The sequence below is a fragment of the Melospiza melodia genome, chromosome 5 (assembly GCF_035770615.1).
Source record: "Melospiza melodia melodia isolate bMelMel2 chromosome 5, bMelMel2.pri, whole genome shotgun sequence".
In the NCBI taxonomy this organism is placed as follows: Eukaryota; Metazoa; Chordata; class Aves; order Passeriformes; family Passerellidae; genus Melospiza; species Melospiza melodia.
In genome coordinates, this window is record NC_086198.1 from 70,831,116 (window position 1) to 70,843,885 (window position 12,770).

The 12,770-nt window shown below is 35.2% G+C and overlaps 1 protein-coding gene across 11 annotated transcripts in view; it reads left to right on the forward strand.

The window, feature by feature from the left end:
• The window catches only part of FRYL (FRY like transcription coactivator), a 162,803-nt gene that overhangs the window by 136,181 nt on the left and 13,852 nt on the right, over window positions 1–12,770 (forward strand). For 10 of the 11 annotated variants that reach the window (XM_063157314.1, XM_063157313.1, XM_063157315.1 and 7 more), the window contains 5 exons: window positions 1,312–1,515; window positions 2,362–2,532; window positions 6,447–6,700; window positions 8,799–9,006; window positions 10,992–11,141. In XM_063157314.1, coding sequence (XP_063013384.1) covers window positions 1,312–1,515; window positions 2,362–2,532; window positions 6,447–6,700; window positions 8,799–9,006; window positions 10,992–11,141 — 987 coding nt within the window. Of the gene's footprint in view, window positions 1–1,311; window positions 1,516–2,361; window positions 2,533–6,446; window positions 6,701–8,798; window positions 9,007–10,991; window positions 11,142–12,770 lie in introns of those variants that run through there. The other variant, XM_063157316.1, reaches the window with a different exon arrangement.

Below are 12,770 nucleotides of genomic sequence, written 5' to 3' on the forward strand. Positions count from 1 at the left end.
TATTAATTAAATGCCAGCAGTATGAACTGGGGCTTTTACATTAACATCTGAGTAATATCCAGATTAAACCTAAATGCTTCAGCCCACAGTAGTAGTACATTGTTGTACTTGAAATTATTTTGCTTTGCAATAACTTTTCATCCTCTTTTGAGGAAAAGAAATCACCAAGAGAGAAAGGGATTGCAAAATGTTTAGTTTGCATGTTTAATGAGTCATGGTGATTTCTTAAGTCACCACAAAAGATACTCTTAAGGCAGTTTTGGAGCCGTGTTTGGGGCTAGATGTGGTGTTACAGTAACTGTAGACAGGTGAAGTGCACTTCACCAGGTTTTCCATATCACTTAGCTGAATTGTTAAAGGTTGATGAAGTGCTTGAGAAAATCAAAGCTCATTATTATACTTGTGAATTAAAATAACAGTGTTTTTAAGATATGGATGCCACTTAGTATGATGGATACTTGAAACTCAAATATCTCAGCTTGAAAATGCACAAGCATGGATCCAGGGTATTGGTATTCAGGGTGTACATCATAAAACTGACACTAAGTAGCTGGTAAAACAGTCAGGGACAACATCATCTTTTCTACACCCTGTATATAATTATTGTTAATAGTGTTTTGTCACTTGGATGTGGTCAGTATAGATTCATGTGTGTTAGTTAAAGAACTTCATCAATGTTTGTTGGAACAGTTGCTTTACATGTTATGCTAGAGAAAATGTATCATAAGCATGCTGATTTTAGTGTTTTGTCGTCAGTTTGTTGTTTTTTTTTTTTTTAATCTCATTAGAAAGAGACATTATTTTAAATACTAGCTTTTTGATTAAGCTTTTTTCCAGAGCTTGAATCAGTCTTTTACTGTTGGCAAATCCTATGTAATAAAACATTTTTCCCTGGCTCTAGAGTATCTTTAAGTGTTTGTCCTCGTTCTTTCTAATTATATGTGTTTTCCTTTTTGCTAACCAGGAGCTGCAGGTAAGTTGCAGCCTGGTGCCCTGGCTTGTTCATCTGTTGTTGTCTGTGATGTGTTTGTACTTTCTAGTCAGATTATAAAATCAATACTGATGTAGTTTTAGATTACATATTGAGTTACTTTCCAAGAAGATATTCAAAATACTTCTACTTCCTTTACCATATATTTTATTTACAAGCATTTACCAAGGTACTTAAAATTTTAATAAAACTAAAGGGCTGATTGAAACTCTGTTCATGATGCATTCAGTACTCATATTTTCTCTGTCTCATTTGTGTATTAAGTTAAAATTATGTTGAAACTCGTACATACCAGATGTGTGCACGCTTTTCTATTCCAGGGTGAAAGCATGGACAACTTCAACTGGGGCGTTCGCAGGCGCTCTCTTGACAGCATTGACAAAGGAGACACACCGTCCCTTCAGGAGTGCCAGTACTCTGGTAGCACACCCAGCTTGAACTTGACCAACCAGGAGGATACTGATGAGTCTTCAGAAGAAGAAGCAGCACTGACTGCAAGTCAGATACTGTCTCGTTCACAGATGGTAGGTTATTTTTCTGTGGAAGAAATCTGAGAACTTAAGCTTTCCCTAGCACATTTCATAGATAAGTGTGGCTCACAATTCAGCCTAAGTGACATAGTAAAGGAACGAAGTTAATGTGGCTAAGCTTCTTTTTCACAACAGCATCAATGAAGGAAAAAAGTTACTTTATGACATTGATGGTACATAATTTATAATTTTAGAATGCTCTTAATTGTTTAGTGTCTTTACACTTACATTTTTTTAAATATAAGCACAAAATTGCATCTATTATATATAAAGTGTGTGTCTTTGTGGATTTCTACATCAAAAACCATTCCAAATGCTAAATAAGATTAAGAGCATTAAGTGGTCATATTGAGGTCTAAGCACAAAAACTGCTAAATTAATTATGGATTTTGAAACCTGTGTACATATAACTTAGGAAAATCAAGAATGCTGGCCACTCAAAAGTCTCTCTGCATTACATAAATGAAATTAAGAAAAAGTTGACTTGATGGGGAGCAGCTTGATGTGCATGTTGCTTTTTGGACTTTAGGCAAAGTTTGTATTAATGTTGGTCCCAACAAAATGCTCTGCTTTTCGAGCGTTTCAGTCTAGCAAAAAGAACTTCTAAAACAAGAAAGAAAATAATTTTCCTTAAAGGAAAAACTTCTTTTCAAAGTGAAATGTTGCAGAAATGCATGTGATGCTTTGTAATAGTTCTAGTGTAAAGCTGTGAAATCCATCATATGTGAATATATTAAGATAGCTAATAATACTGAAACGGCCTATTTCAGAACTAATGTATTCTTTACCTGAAATTTGTGTTTCCTTTGAAGAATTTTGTTTCTTTCTTTTCTGTCTTAGTTAATCAGTGATTCTGCCATGGATGAAACAGTGTCAGATCATGCTGGTTTATCACTTCAGTCTCAAGATTCCACTAGCAGTGTGGGAACAGAAGAGGTGCTTCAAATCAGAACTGAGACCCCAAGTTTGGAGGCTTCTTCTCTAGATAACTCTAGCAACCAGCTGCCTGAGGTGGGGAGAAATGTGGGCTGGTGCATGGCTGATTTGAGCTCCTTCTAGTTTTAGTAGCAACTTTGGCTTTCTTTTCAACTGAATTTTCGTCTGTACACTGATTAGTTGATTTGCTTTTAATATTTCTAACCTGTTGGCATGTTCTTACAAAATGTTCCCTCAGCATGGAGATTTCTTGGATGGACTGAGGGAACTCACCACAGGTTAAAAATATTCTTGAAGGGCTGATCATGATCATTTCATGGTGCAGAATGAAACAGGCTAATATTCAAAATGCTTTTACTTGATATGGTTGAAATTCTTCTTGAGCGACATTTTCTTTCCAATACTTTTTTATTTTTCTTCCCCTGTCCCCCCCCTTTTTTGTTTTGCTTTCTTTGGGTTGTGATTGGTGCTATATGGGAATAAAACCTCAGGCCAGCTGTGTTAGCAGTTGGTTCCATTAAATAATCCTTTAGTAAGGACTACAGATGCTAGTGGTATACTTTTTTGGAAAGGCCCATGTGGACTGAGACAGATTTCAACCTAATGACCGCCTGCAAATCTGTGAGTACTTCAGTTTATTGTGTTTTCAAATGTTTGAATAATTTAAAATTTAAAAAGACACCCCTAATTTAAAACAAACTCTCATCTGCTACAATTTTTCTCTAAATGGCTTGGTTTAGGTGGCCTTCTTATCACTTCATTTAATATTATTTATGCTACTAGCAATCTTATTTTTATTTGCATAGTGTTAGCCAATCCTATCTTTAACTATGCATGAAATTTTATTGAGTATTCCAGAAAATTAAGCCATTCCTATGTTTACTTGACTAACCAGTGATTGCACTGTTGACACTTAAGAATGAGTCTTCAGCCAGCCTGGTTCAAACAATTTACTGACTAGTTCAAGTTTCTAAGGGCTCTAGTTTATCTGTTTGCTACTAGAAAAATTGCTCTTACTAAGAGGCAGACCACAGATGCAGCTAATATTTAATGAAGAAAACTGTAACAAAAGAGTCTAATAAAGGGAGCATGACTGATTTCCTGTAATAAAACCCTCACCTTTTACAGGTGTAACATTGTGATGCTCATAAAATGCTTCCCCCCCCATCTTTTCCTATTTTCCCATTATGATTATCTATGTGCTTTTTAAAAAAAGTGTTTCATTACACTGCTGTTGATAAATTGTCTCAGCTGTTGCAGAGCACCTGTGCTTAGATTGTCAAACAAATTGTTATCACTTCTTGTGCTCCTCTACAACATCCATTTCTCATACAAAAGAATTTTGTTTGAGGAAGAACACCTCATCTGGGTGAACTTTTTGCACACAGAATAGATACTTTATGTTAAGATTTCAGAAGCAAGAAGCCATATATAAGCTGGAATTTTATAGAATTAAATTCACCATAAAAAACTTTTGTCTTCTCCCTTGGTGGGCCGTGGTACATCCTCAGCTGTAACTAATTTTTACATTTTCATAGTTATTTCTGAGACTGCCCTTAGAATTCATTGGTCTTCTGCAGCTCCCTTTATAAAATCACTATACTGCCATAATCCAGGTGAAAATATTCACACAAAAAAGCACCATTGTAATTTTAAAATACAGAAAACATTTAAACTGGGCTGTAAAATAATCCTGCGACTAGGCAGCATTCAGAACGAATTGCTGTATATAAAAAAATTACTGCAGGTGCATACAAATGCATTCACTAGATATGATGTGTTCCAGGTTTATTTTGTGCTTGTTAGAATATGAGATTTGGACAACTATACAGGTTTCTTCAAGCAAAATTCAAACACTCACAGTTATTGCTCTACAAGACTTAGATATCTGGTTGGATTTTGTTGCCCAAAAAGTGAGCTGGCCTTATGCCTCTTACCAGAATGACCTCGAAAATATGCACATGATTGACTCATCTTGAAATATTTATGATGCCAGTAAAATGGATTTTATTCTGAATATTTATACTGTACAACTTGTAGCATAGGGCAGTTGTTTTTTCCTGTGCTCCTGTACTTTATTATAAAGCTCTCTCAGCACAAGCATTTCATTGTATGCCAATTGTCAGTTATCAAAATGTTTTTAATATAAATAAGTATATATCAAAGTTATCTAAGACAATATGGGAAAAATTGAAGCCATTATTCATAAACAGGAGCGTGCTGGTTAGATGAATTGAGTTCCTTGTTTCCCTATGTCTCATAGGGATGCTGTATTTAAATTAATTGTTCACTTAAATGCATTTGGCTGATTCCCAGAAAATGCAAAAAACGTGTTTCACATTCCAGTTAAGAATTTACTGTCCATCTGAGAAGAATAATTTTGTTCACAAATATGTTTTACAGGCTAATGCATGTGAAAGTTTCTGACTGAAATGATTCTCTGTTTTACTCACTTGCACTGTAGATTTGTGAGGGAGTAGTTTAGTAGAAGTAATTTTCCCAAGGTTCTGTGGCATTGGTAACCATATAACTATATAAATCAGCTGTTTAAGATACTTAAGGAATATTCGTACTTGGAGTAATGTCCAATGACACACTGAAAATGAAATCAGGAGTCATGGCACTATGAAGATTTAAACTTGGCAATAAATTTATTATTAATAAGTGTATTTTCAAAAAGTGCATCTCTCATGTGTATATTTACCAGTCATGATCAGTGCAATTCTGTATCCTGTGTTAGCACCTGTAACAGAAATGGACCATTGGTTCAACCCAAAGTATTTTGTTGAGGTTTTGTAGAAGTGTCCTGCATTCCCATGTGCCTCAGCTGCTTGGTAGGACAAAATGACTCTTCTGTGAAAAAAAATTCCAGATTTTACTTTAACAAAAGAGGCATAAGTGAAGTCACTAGCTGTGTCAAATGTCAGCAGTGTCACATTGAGGAGTACCATAGTAAAAGTGAGATTTGGTAAGGATCACTGTGAAAGAAAATTATGTTTAAAGCTGAATTTTCCTTTCTAATATGTATATAGTTATTTAATGTCTAAGAGGATCTGTCTCAAATGCTGAAAACCATGAAATGATGTGTATGCTTAGAGGCTGTCCAGAGGTTCCTTGACCAGTTTTGGATATGCCAGTAGAGAAAGACCAGCATACTAAGAATGAAAATATGTGGTAATTTGTGTCTTTAGGAAATAGCAAGTGTTATTTTTATTCCACAGAGAAATCCAATATAAAGGTTTCAAATTAATTCATCATAAATTAACTGAATCTTAATTCATCTGTTCAATATAGTGATTTAATGAATATAATAATGCTAATGGAGGAGGAGAGAAAGGGTTGTTTCAATATTACCTACATGAATTTAATTATCCTCTCTCTGTAATTGCCTGTTAATGAAAGCCTGCATTTAGAGATTCAGGGTAAAACCCTTAAAAGATGCCCATATTAGTAGAAATGGCAAAATAATAAAAACAGTGGAATGTCCCTTTTCTCCTGTTTATCTATTACACTGTTGCTTATTAGTTATGCTTTAGAAATTTATTAAAATGGAGAGTGGAAAGGAGAAAAAGTGTTCTGGTACTTTCTGCTCCAGACTCCAGAGGCAAGCATGAGGCAGTCATTTTGATGCTTACCTAGAAAAGTAAAACATGAAAGTCTTGGGTTTGTTTGATCTCACTAAGTTTGAGGCTGTTTGCATATTTTTCTATCAGTATTCTCTAACAGACTTAATTAAATGTATTTGAGAAATTGTATTTGCTCTACATAAGTCACATTCTAGGATATTAATGTTTATCAGAAGTTATAAACATTACAAATAGGCTGCCTGTCTTTGCCCCACTAAAACTGTGTGTACAAGCCAAAGACCTGAATAGTTAAAGTAAATATTTGTAAATAATCTTTCATAACTGTTAGTTTACCATAATAAAAACTGCTAAGAATACACAGGCCCTGACAGTAACACTAATGAAAGGATGTGTGATTGACAGGAAGGCAGTTCAGCAGTGAGGGATGAACAGATTAGCACTGCTAGTGAAGACACTGGCTCGTACCTACTGCATGAGCAGCAAGAATGTCTGGTCTGTCACGAGTCTCTGGAGCTGGAAGAGACCCCAGAACTGGTAGAGGCAGCAGCTCCTGAAAGCTATTCTGAATCTGTCTGTGAAGAGGATGTCACTCTTGCTTTGAAAGAGCTAGATGAGAGATGTGAAGAAGAAGAAGCTGACTTCTCTGGTTTGTCTAGGTAAGATTAATACTGGTTATAAGTAACACAAATTACATGTTATCAGTGCATTATCAAACAGGCTTTTCTATGGTATGGAGATTTCCATTAATCCCAAAATACAAAAATATAAAATGATGGTTTGCATATCTGAAATGGTTGATCAGTATTGCCTGTTATAGCACCTAAACTCAGTATTTTTTTCAGCAATTGTTTCTGGTACAAGGAAAACAGTTGCGCAGGAAAATATGAGAATTCTCGAATAAAAGAAATTAGCACTTTTCTTCACCATCAGTAGGACAGAAATGTGAAAAATTAGCTGCAGACAGTTTAACAGAGAAAGGCTCTTGAACTGCTCTGACTTACAGCAGTACCCAAAGACATGAAAAAAACCAGGAGAAAAAGTTGGTTTTTTTTTAATCAAAGCTTCTGTAGCAGTCAGATCAGTTTGTCTTTGAATTTGCTCAAGGGTCATTTTATTATTAAGGTTCATAAATCTCCTGTATATATCTAAGATATTTTAAAGTAAAATAACATCTTTTTTGATTTAATAAGGAGAGCAAAAATAACTATTGAGAGGAAAAGTTAAAGTTAGTCCTAGCTGGTTGAATCACAGTTAAAGTGAAACTCTTAAATCCCCTGGAAGTAATGGTCTAAGAAGGAAGGAAAAGGAATAAGAAACCCCAAACAAACAAATAAAACCCACAAACCAAAACAAACAAAATCCAAATTGATCATAGGCTTGTTAATATTTAAAATTGTTCAGAAGTTTAGATTGAATAATAGAGAAACTTGGTATGTAGGAACACAGACTTGACATCTTCCAGAGAGATCTCTACAGGAGGCTTTTTCAGAAAAGAGGACAACAGGAGACACAAAAGAAGTTGGTTGAGGTTTTACTGGGAAAGACAGAAACTTGTTTCTTGTGATCCCATACTTGACCTACCGCATGTGCTTTGTGAGAATTCAAGGCTGGTACCAGTTAAGAGCAGTTTAGTTCCTCATTTGCAACTGAACAATCCCTTAAGGTTTTATTTTATTTGCACTAAGCAAGCAAATGAAAAACCCCATAGCTCTAGTCTAAAGAGTGACACAGGTGATAGCATTGGTACACTAGTTAGGAAATACCTGAAAATATTTTTTGAAGCTTTGCTTACAGATGATAATCATAAGGGATTTGTCTTAGCTTTTGAGCTTTGTGCTACTAAAAGGAAGGTATTTAAAATCAGCACCCATACTTCTTGTTTAAGACATGTTTAAGTCTTGTTTAAGATGTACTTAGTGCTGTTGTGGATGAGGCAGTTGCCATAGAGAAAAACTGTAGGTAATTTAAAAGATAATTTTAATAAACTATCTGTGTATTTGCAATCCTCCTACACATATTTGTGCTGCCTACATACAGTTATACAAGAAGAAATGTCAAAATGTATCATCCCTTGTAATACAGAATATTTTAGCTTAATCATTATTTTAATGATTGGAAGTAGTAGCATTGATTAATTTATAGTTTGATATTTTTATTGGATGTTTGGTGCCTAATGGAAAGTGTGACAGCAGACTGTTCTGTGAACAAAGGCCTGTTAAACTGCCCATAAAAATGAGTGTTTTGATCTATCTCCATTTGCTTCTGATACTTAAGACAGTTACAAAGCACTATTACATTGCTAAATGAGCTCTTGTGCTTCTCTTAAGGAAGGCTAAAACTTATTGCAGATATTGGTGGACCATCTGTTCAGATCAATAAAAATTTGAAGAATGGGATGTTACTTCAGTTATTGGGGGCAAGACGAAGATGCCTGTTTCTAAGTGGTGTCCATATATATAGTGCTGTATATACCTGTATATAACCTCCAGATAGCTCTTTGTCTCTAGTTCTGTGTAGAACTGACATGTGGTAGTAAGTTTTGGAGAGTATAAGCAATTTTTAATATATTGCAGTAGCAAAAGTTTTTTATTGTATACTCTTTTCCTGTCTCGTAGTTACCTTAGTTGATCTGTTATTTATTTTACAAAATGCTATTCTGAATCCAAAATTCTTTTTTTTTTCTTGCCAAAATGAAGGTGTTTCCTTCCTAAAAAGTTTGCTGAGGAGGTAATTTCTGTTATTTATTGTTTGCAGCCAAGATGAAGAAGAACAGGATGGTTTCCCAGAAGTGCAGACCTCCCCTCCTCCTTCCCCCTTTCTTTCTGCCATATTGGCAGCTTTCCAGCCCGTGGCCTACGATGACGAAGAGCAGGCCTGGCGCTGCCACGTCAATCAGATGCTGTCTGACACAGATGGATCCTGTGCTGTCTATACATTTCATGTCTTCTCAAGATTGTTTCAGGTCAGTGAATTCTCTGTGTATGATTGCTCATCTGAAATCCTTTCCCCCTAGTTCTAAAACTGTTCTTCCCCTTGAAACTGCAAAAGCCACAGGATTATGGTAGCAAGAAGCTTTAGAAAGCAAATTAAAAGCAGACCAGAAGAACACTGCTGAAGTAATGTTACACTGTCATACCCTATTTTTCCATAGGATATCTCCTGTATTCATTGCCTAGGAGTGAACCTGCTCAGAAAATAAACAAAAATTGAGAAAAACTCAAAAAAATCAGTTCAGTGTTTCTTGCAAGCTCTTAGTCCAGGCTGTGTCCCTTCATTTGTTTTCTGAACATTACCTGGGTTCTGTGATGATTACAGAATTAATGTCTTTCTCCCGTTTTTGGGTTTTTTTTTTTTTTTGGTTGGGTTTTTTGTTTGTTTGTTTGTTTGTTTTTGATTTTGTGTTCTGGGGTTTTTTTTTTGTGGGAGGCATTATTATGGGGTCACAGCATGACAAACATTAATGAATTTATCTTGCATCTGTCTTGAGAGAAAAAGGTTTCTTTCTGCAGAGAAGTAATTGAAACACCAGGAGATCTACTGGAGCTGTATATTTCAAATGCCTCTTTTGAACTATATTTACCTCATAGATCTGCTATCCAACACAAAATATCCATGGCTTAATTTTTCTGGCTCCCTTCTCCCTGTATGTAGGGGATGAGATTTCACATTTTAAAAGTAATGCTTCTTTCCAAAATCCTGTGGGGTAGAATAAGTATAATTAATTCATTTTACATACAGGCAATGTGCCAAATGAGCTACGGTAATATTCAGAACAAGATTTTATGGCTCCAGCCCTTTCTTGTATCTCTGATATTAATTTTGCTTGCTGTTTGGCATATCATAATAAATTCCTCAGTGAAAGATGCACACTAGCACATTTTATCCCATGTATGGGCAGTAACTTAAATGGGAAGAATTCATGCTCTGCCTTTCCCATGGAGTAATTTGTTTTCACATCTATACCCGTTTTCCATTTTATGGTAAACTGTTTTCATGGCTACAGTGCCATGAAATTTCTGTTACAGGTTGTAGATTTTTGTCTCTTGCTTTGTCTAGACATCAGTGATTTGGTTTGCCTGTATTATACCAAAGCTTAGCTGTAGTTGGTTTTCACACATTCATTCATTTCCTGAAAGTGGTAAAATGAGAGCTCATATTCTCTTGTGCTCATTAACAAGGGAGCTGAGGAAGAAGGATGAAACTTAACAGCTGGAAAGTCAGCTGCTCTGCACAATAGCAAACCAATGTTCAAGCATGGGCAAAAAATGTTCCTGAGGAGTTGTTACTGGGTACAGAGGAGGGTTAACATGATCAAGTGAATCTTGGGAGGCCTTGTTTGACTGGATCTTTCCATTTTACCTTTTGGCTCCTTCTTCCTGTGTTTAACTTTGCAGCTGCCTGTATAATCTTTATATAGTTCTTTTCTACATGTAACTTCCAGGATTAATGAAATAGTACATAGCAGATTGCAGTGTTCCATTAGGCTAAGATGACACTCTGCATAATCAAACATGATAAACTCAGGACTGATTTTTGAAGAAGGTAGAAATCCTGCAGGTGGCAGTTTTGGACACAGATTGTGCTACACAGGTTGCATACTGACTCATAAAACTCTGTAATTTTCTGCAACACAAACACTTGAAAATAAATTGAACTATCTGTACTGTGTAAAGGCAAATAGCCATCTATGTATGGCTAGAGGCCTAGGTAGGAAAGGAGTACTTGTTTCTACAGATACTGGCTGGTTTTATTGACTTATTGCATTTTCCAGAGTTGATTCTACATAACTATTCAGAGAAAATTGCATATTAGTTTTTCATTTAATGAAAAAACATAATGTGATAGAAACTTGTCAGGATAGAAATTTGCTTTGAAATTCTTACCTAAAAAGCCAGAAGAGTAGTAAAACACAATGTAAGATAAATGTTTTTCTGATTTGACTTTTAGACCATTCAAAGAAAGTTTGTATCTATTACAAATGATTCAGTCAGCTTTCTTGGTGAAAGTCTACAGCGCATTGGAACAAAGTTTAAAAGTTCTCTGGAAGTGATGATGTTATGTTCAGAATGTCCAACAGTCTTTGTGGATGCAGAAACGGTAAGAATCTCAAATCTGCATGTTGGAATATCTGTCTGCTTAAACCTTTCATGTAACATACAAAATAATGTTTTAATATATGGAAAAAAGAAACTCTTTGAAATCAGAAGGGAATTAAAATCTTAAGTGGCCACTGTGTATCATAAACACTGGAAACCACCAGTGAGAAATGCATTTTCTTAAAAAATAGGTTCCAGCTGTAACAGTAAGGAAACTTAGTGATAGTAGATATCACTTTAAATCCCTTACTACTCTTTACCTTCCCTGATTGTTCATATTTATTCTATGTTCTCTGCACAAGTAAGAAAAAGGAAGATTATTTATCTAGCAGCAACTTTGCATTTTTCTGTTATATTGTTTTATGTATATATTCAGTGATGCATGGGAATTCTCATTGCAAATATACAATGAGAAGACTTTGAATTATTTGTTGTCATGCAAGTTGAAACCCTGATTATAATAGATACTAATCCAAGAAGTCAGCTCAGTGTTTAGCAGCAGGCAGAAAAACCCCTGTGCTAGATTTATCAAGAAAGGAGACAGCAAAACAGGAAATATCACTGAGTTAATGTACATATTCCCAGTATACCTACATCCTGAATTGTGGGGGCAGTTTTGGTCCCTTGCTCTCAGAGCAAAGGTAGTAGTGCTGGAAAATATAAAGATCACAACACAAGGATGATGAAATAAGTACATGTAAGATATGAGTATGTAGGCTAGGATTTTTAGCCCTTTAGAAGAGAAATCTGTCAATCAATGTCTTATCATGGATACAAGATAGAAAATATTTTCTTTTGTCTTAATTGATGTTAAGGGTGATCAAATTGAGCTAGCAGTAACTTACAAAACATACAGAACCAAGGTCCTTCATGTGATACATAAACTGTGAAATGCTGTCACTTTTTATCGTATCTGTTCTTGTTTTCAAAAAGCCACTAAAGAAATTCATGGAAGAAGTAGCCCTGGACAGATCCTTTAAATATACAGAACAACACATTGACAGAGGCTTTGAAAGCACTCTGGGGCAGGTGGATCACCACGTTTGCCCTTCTTTAAACAACTGCCATTAGACATTGTCAGCTGCAGGGCTGAGGTACATGGATCTTTGGCCTTAATGCCCTGTGTGAGACATTTCTAATGTCCTGCTTTTTTTCCCTTGCTACTAAGGGGCAACTCTTTCTTAAGCTCTCACTTAAGAATATGAGAATGAAAAAAGCATGATACAGATATTGCATTTCAAGGGAACCATCTGTAATGTTTTTTGGTTTTACTTATGTCACTTTAAAAGCGGTAGAAATTTGCAAAAAAAGAAATTTCTTTAAGATAAGAAGCCTTAAAAAAAGCTACACTAGTGTCTAACTAAAACACCATGTGTATTTTAAAATAAAAAACCAAGTCTATATAAGCACAAATATAAAAAGGATATAAATTAATATAGCAGACAAATACTTACATGTGTACATGGACATACACACGTTAGTGTTGTTACATTGACAAATACTGTATAAATAAATCTTTCCTTTCCAAATAATGAAAATTAAATGAACCTGTTTGTCAGATCAATTCTCACTGATAAAGTACAGAGCTGTTATTGTGTGCAAGGACTGACCAGTGTGAGGGAGGAAACGT